Raw genomic sequence first — 7,496 nt, forward strand, 5'->3', positions numbered from 1 at the left:
TTGATGAAAATAATTAAATAATTATTATTTTATTAACAAGTGTAGGTTTACGTAAGGATATTTTGAACAGTTTTTACCATATTTTGGGTTCCCATGCTAAGTGTGAAGACTATTTCTGCCACGGGCCCAAATTAAACGAGCACAACTTTGTTGATGACGCAGAAAAATCGAAAGTTATAGACGAAATTACGCAGTTAGCTAATCGATTAGTAACTCATGCCGACAGTTTACTAATGAATGTGGATAACAATGTTTGTGAGTAATTTAATAGTATAATAAACAAGCATTTATCAGGTAAACCGATAGAAATGTATTGAATATAATAAAATATAATATAATATTATATTATATATAAGTACCTATAACTAATAAAATTATTGAGATAAATATGAACATTATGACTCTAGGTAAACGTATCAATTTTTCTCAACGACAATCATACAACACTAGAGTTGAAGCTGCTGTTGTATCTTATAATACGTCGGGGGAGTTTCTTAGAAAATTACACAAAAATGTAGTTAATGAAAAAAGTCCAGGTAAAATAGTCATAATTTATATGTCAGTAAAAAATAATAAATAATTAATAATAAATGTAATATTTTCCTTCTGTAGGAGATATTGGGAAAAAATATTTAAAAACAAAACGAATGAAAAGTGAAAAAAGAAAATGTAAAATATAATGTAAAATATAATATAAATTGTTAGATAACATTTTGTCGTATTCAAAATGAAAATAAAATGGAACTGAAAAAAGAACATAATTACTACTATCAAATTCAAGGGCAAATGCACGTCTCAAAAAGAAAATTTTGTTATTTTGTAGTATATACTGATAATTGGTCTAAAGTTCAAATTATTGAATACGATGAATCATTTTGGTCGAATAAAATGGTTAGCAAACTTGAGGTGTAAGTATAATTAGTGTAATGTGTATACTGTATAACAATAGTAAAAAACTATAATATTATAATAATATGCTAACAAGTATAATAATATTTTGTAAACACTATCAAATATCAGTGTTTTTGTTTGACAAAATACAATATAATTGTTTTTGGTTAGTAATAAAATGTTTAATGTACAAATAAATAAAAATACAATTAATATACAATAGGTATACACATGTTACGCCTATGTGTATTGTATTTTTGTTTATTTGTTTTGACTTATGTTGTATTATATTATATCTACATAAATCTTAAATATTATTACTTCATTACATTTTTACAGTTTCTACAAAGAATGTTTACTACCGGAAATTGTGAACCCGCAGTATGGGAAGAGACTTTTGGTTACCGATATTAAAGAACCGGCTCATATACTTAACAATATAAAGAATAAAAAACAAAAATAATAAATTATCTATATTAAAATGAAAAATATACATTATACAAAATTGTTCATTATATATTATATTTATGGCTTTAATAAATGCATTGATAAACTCATACCTACAAGTTTTTACAATAATGTATTCATGATTAACTGATTTCTTAATATCAATTACATATTTAAAACATTACTAATGGATACGTATTTAGGAGAATAATCGTACTAACTATCGTATGAAAAGTACTTCAGGTTAGGTACCTACAGTTAATACGTAAAAGACGCAATATAGTTACTAAAAAATGTATTCAATCATATTATTTTACGTGTAATTAGTTTACAAATGTAAATCAAGCCATCAGGTTAAATTTGTTGTAATTTATGTATTGATACATATATTCATTAAGTTAACAGGAGCTTTCATTAAAAAGTAAGTCTAGCGAGGATCGAACGCGCGGCGAGTACGTACATTAGAAATACACGGGTGACAATTTACGCAATGGTCATTGTCAGTAATGTATGGACACGCTCAACTAGACCGTTCGTGAAATAATAATGCGCCTCTCCTGCGAGTATGCCGCGTAGGTCTTGCCACGGAGACAATGGGCGTGGTTACGTCCAGCCGCGACGGCGGCGATACGGCGCACAACGCCATCTCTGGAGCGTTGTATACGTAACACTTTTACTATTGCACACTCTTAAGGTAAAAAATTAAGAAATCTAAAAACTTATTTTCCCAATATTTTGGTTTTTAGAGATACTGCCTTTCTCTTTAGGAGGGCAGTATAGGTAGTTACTTAAGATTTGAAATAATTTAGTCACTCTGATTAGAATCCAAATGAGTAGTCTATACTCTATACAACGTATTCCAAGCTCGTTCTTTGATAATCGGCGATTAATAAACGCAGTAGAAATCGACAAAGAAACCCAACAAAATCAGCAGGTAACAAAAATTAGATTTTAGAACCAAATACCTAATACGAAATTATCGTAATAATACGATTGACAAAAATCCAAAAACACGTTTACTAAAATATAATTTCATAAAATATGACCGATTTTAATTCAAAACAGGTAAAAATGCAAAAAAATCTCAACAAGTCCAAATAAGCACTGAAAACTAAAAAATCGTAAATTATGCAAAAATAGCAAAATACAATTTTTAATTTGAGTTCTATGTACTTATCACGAAACACATTTTTAGCTTACTCTGAATACTCTGCTATTTTTAATCATTTCATACGAAATATGCAAATGCTATAAAATCCCAACCCTGATAATAATATAGTTCTATAATATTTCTGTGAGTTTTCAATAACTATATATAAGTATCATAACTATTATTATGAATTATCATTTACACATAGCTACTATGACTCGTGATTACGCCATGATAGCATTGAAGGTACAGTAATTTCAGATAATTTGAACAACACAAGATAATATTATGCACAGCTAAATTTAAAATCAAACCCCTGTGTCTGTAATAGTCTTTATGTTACTCATCTTTATTAATAAGCTAGTATTACATTCATATAACACCACAATTACCGATACATTGACTGGTTCATGATAACAAATCACTTTGCATCTAATATTAAACATATAACTATTAACTAATTAGAATATTAATAAATATATTATTATATGAAATAAACATATATTGTACTAAATACATTTTGATATATATATTTATTATAATTAATCTATTTTATTATTATGATATAATTACGAGGTACTTACTATTTCCGCAACCATAATCCTTAATCAAATTATTTTTGAACAGTTTAGCGCCTTCAATAATACACTCGTGGGATAAAGCAGCTTTTTTCGGCATAATTTATAAATGCGTAAGTAGGTATTATATTATATTAATGAAATTATAATATATTATACCAATTACAATAAAACAATTAATAAAAAAAACTATTGTCATTTCTAATAAAAATGATAATAATTTGTAGATAAGGTTATAATGATAATATCCACGCTGTGTACACAATGTGCGCATAATTAATCAATAACAAATGATCGTCAATGATAAACAACGGGAATCCCCAAAAAATTACAATATACATTTCAGAACTACGTTTAACAAAACTGATTACACGATTAGTGATTACACGGTTGTGTTATGAACAACCGGACATTTGATATTATTTTTCTAATAATTTTATAAAAAAACGGAAAATCGTTCTATTGTAGGTGCTCATGTCGTCGTGTAGATTATAATCTAAAATAATAATAATAAATACGTAGTACACCTAACATTAATTTATAAGAAATAGAATTATATAAATGCAGTGTTTCGAAACACAGTATAAACAGTTCAATATCAGGTGATGGATAAACCGAAAAAAGTACCTAGAAAGAAATTAAACTTAATCATAAAAGTTTTTTTATCTCATCGAAGGAAAATAACTAGTTTTGGTATGAAGAAAAACAAATTAATAACAAATGCACAGACTATATTATTTTATAAATACTTGTTATAGTTGTAGCTTACATTTAAAATATAAATTAAATAATATGGAGACTTATAAAGTCAACAACAATTATATCTTATATATTATTTTATTTATATCCCAATATAATATAAAAAGCATGGCTTAAATTAAAATTTAAGTATATTTAAGGCATGATAAAAAGAATGTAGAGTGTAGTTTGTAGAAAACACGGCATAAGTATCATCGTAACAGAAATTACTAATTAGGTCCGTTCTGGAAATTGTATAATTAGTTATTACCTACCTATCAATGTAACATACATTTCATAGAAATATAAACTTTCTAGTTATATTCCAAATAAGTAATTAATAAATAATAATAATCACTATTCACTATAACAGTATAACTTTAGGGCTGGGCCGATATGCAAACCGATATTGATTGTCGGCCGATATTGGCGATATCGGTTTTATCGGTATCGGGTTTTTTTAAAAACCGATATTTGAACCGATATAAAAAAAAACCTAACAATTTAATATTTATCATTATATTATGTATAGTATCTAATTCTAATATATTATAATTATAAATATATAATTTTTTTATAATATCTAATTGCTACTTAGTACTTATTGCTAATTATTATCGGTTATCGGTAAGTATTATCGGGCATTTTATAATATCGGTTCATGCGTTCGGTTTTAAATTTGCATAACATATTGGTTTATCGGTTATCGGTTAAACGTGATATCGGTCAATCCCTAAGTATAATACTACGAATTAATAATTGCAATATGTCTATATAGTATATTAATTATTAGTATATACTATAATATGTCTATAGTATAGTCATAAATACAATAATATATATGTTACGGGCAAAGTGGAAAATTCGGGCAATGTATACAATGCCCGGGCATTGTACACAGTGACCGGGCATTGTATACAATGTCCGAGGTATATTGGGCAATGTAAATTGTGAAGTATTTATACAAATAATCTGCATGATATTATTTAACCTAATCAATGATATTATATACTAATAATTATTATACTCGTTTATATGGTTATTTATATGTGAGTATTACAATTTTTTTTAATCAATTAAATTTTAAATGTATTTAAAGGTTGTTCAGTTATATGATATTATACATGAAGTTCATTTGTCAATTGGACATGGAGGTAGAAATAGAATGGAACACGAGATTAATAAAAAGTACAAAAATATAACTAGAGATGTAATAATGGTATACTTAAATAATTGCGAATCGTGTAAAAAGAAGGGAAGTACAGCTAAAAAAAAGGGTTGGTTGTAAAACCAATCATATCTTCTAAAATGAATTCTCGNATGGGCGTGGTTACGTCCAGCCGCGACGGCGGCGATACGGCGCACAACGCCATCTCTGGAGCGTTGTATACGTAACACTTTTACTATTGCACACTCTTAAGGACCTCCGAGAACACGAAGATAAGTTTTTTTTATGTATTTTCGAATGTCAATTAAATCTTCTGACAAATTACACGACCGACTGAAAAATACATTGCAGAATACGTTTATGAGAGACTGCATCGAACCTATACAAATGTTAGCTGTAACTCTAAGGTAAGTGAATACATAGTTAAAAATAATAATACATAATAGATAGGTAAATAATAATATAATAATAAATATTTTTTTTTTTTTTGAATATTTTACTTATTAAAATGTAGCAAACTTTTACAATTTATTTGTGACTGTTAAAAATGATTTATTAGTGTTTCATAACACTCACATCACACTTTTTTAAGAAAAAAATATTAATGCATTATACAAATAGTATTATAATTACAGTATTTAATATATTATCTGAATTATTATGAAAAATCTAAATATACTAATGACTCGTCTGTATTGCTATCAACTGAAAACGGATTGTCGTCAATATGGTTATATTGGTGATGGACGTCTGTATGTGTGGGGCGATTCTCTGTAGTTTGGTAGTGAATAGAAGATGATCATGTTTGATTTATGGGCAGATGCAGATCATAATTTTGCATATATTTTTGAGTAGGAATACAGCGATTATAATTAAGATTAGTATTGAAATCCATGTATGGGTTTTGTGTTTGAAATCGTCTCTGCTTAATATTGGTCAATAATTGTAGTACACCCATCTGGAAATTTACCGTTTCATCTTCTGTGAATGTATGCAAAGTTGGAACAATGCCTTTAAAAAAAGAAAAATGACGATCTTCTGGTTCTTCCAACGCCTTTAACATTCTCATGTCAACCTCATCCATCTTTCTTTTACGAGATCCGAGTTGTTTTCTAGGTGGTATTTTAAATTGTCCACTTTCGTTTCTGTTGTCATTTTCTGAAACAGTTGGTTCAGTATCTTCATTACCCGAGTTGATAGATAAACTATCTTCAGTTGACCGTGGACAAAATACTTTTGATAACAATTTCAGCTGTTCTGCGTAGACATATTTTTTTATTACTGAAGCACCAGCACCAGATTTATTTAGTGATTTTTCTCTTTTCGTTGATTTAATAAACGCATCTCGAATATTCACCCATCGCTTCACAACTTCCTTGCCTAAACAAATTATAAATAATTTATTTTGGTTTCAGGTATTTAGCAAGTGGGTGTACTTTTACTGATTTACATCCTAATTACAGACTTGGCATTTCAACCATCAGCAACATAGTTAAAAATGTATGTATAAGTATCTGGGAAGTAATGTTAACGGAGTGTATACCTCTCCTTAATAAAGAAAAATGGGAATCGATTACTAAAGAATTTGAGACACGAGCCAATTTTCCACATTGCCTAGGAGCAGTCGATGGAAAACACATCAGAATTATTAATCCCCTAGGTTCCATGTATTATAATTACAAAGGCTATTCATCTGTAGTTTTAATGGCCGTAGCTGATGCTAATTATCGCTTTGTATATGTCGACATCGGGAGTTATGGAAAAGATTGTGACTCGTCTGTATTCAAAAGGTCATCATTATGGACATCAGTTATAAATAAAAAGCTAGAAATACCTATTGAAACAAATGTAACCGGAATAAAAAATCACAAGTTACCTTATTTCTTCGTTGGAGATGAAGCATTTGCGCTCCACAAACATTTACTTCGCCCTTTTGGTGGATCGCAACTTACAGAGAAAAAAAGGATTTTTAATTATCGCCTAAGTAGGGCTAGGAGATATGTAGAGTGCACTTTCGGAATTTTGAGCAACAAGTGGAGGATATTTCACAGACCAATTAACTTGGAACCCGACTTTGCAGTTATAATTGTCAAAGCTTGTGTCATTCTTCATAATTTTGTTCGAGACAGGGACGGATATCAAGTTGAGGACACCGAAGTAATAATAGCTCTTGATGAATTACAAAGAGAACAGGAGACACGAGGAGGATTAGCAGCTAATAATGTCCGCAATGTGTTATGTGATTATTTTACATCAAATGCAGGGGCTTTAAAATGGCAAATGTTAAAAATATAGACATTATACTTAAATATAATTAATACTGTTTATATATAGTACATAACTATTATGCAAAATATTTTTTGTTTTAGATATTAATAAAATAACTAACATATAAATATTAAATACTTTGTACTTAACTACTAAATAACTTGTACATTTTCGAGAATAAAACCTTGTATAACTCATTTAATATTGTACCTGGAGATACCATATTTACTTTATACTACCCAAAACTGATATTTTT

General features: G+C 28.4%; 2 protein-coding genes across 2 annotated transcripts; one reads left to right on the forward strand and one right to left on the reverse strand.

The window, feature by feature from the left end:
* Window positions 1-5,771: 5,771 nt before the first annotated feature.
* On the reverse strand, window positions 5,772-6,462 carry LOC111027925. The gene is made up of 2 exons (XM_022306422.1): window positions 6,438-6,462; window positions 5,772-6,352 (listed from the first exon to the last, which is right to left on the reverse strand). Exons 1-2 carry the CDS (start codon window positions 6,460-6,462, stop codon window positions 5,772-5,774), a joined length of 606 nt encoding a protein of 201 aa, XP_022162114.1.
* A 34-nt stretch (window positions 6,463-6,496) lies between these two features.
* On the forward strand, window positions 6,497-7,267 carry LOC111027926 (protein ANTAGONIST OF LIKE HETEROCHROMATIN PROTEIN 1-like). Its single transcript, XM_022306423.1, has one exon. The coding sequence runs from the start codon at window positions 6,497-6,499 to the stop codon at window positions 7,265-7,267; it is 771 nt and encodes a 256-aa protein (XP_022162115.1).
* The last annotated feature ends 229 nt before the right edge of the window (window positions 7,268-7,496 follow it).

Source organism: Myzus persicae, unplaced genomic scaffold, assembly GCF_001856785.1.
Source record: "Myzus persicae strain clone G006 unplaced genomic scaffold, MPER_G0061.0, whole genome shotgun sequence".
NCBI lineage: Eukaryota > Metazoa > Arthropoda > Insecta > Hemiptera > Aphididae > Myzus > Myzus persicae.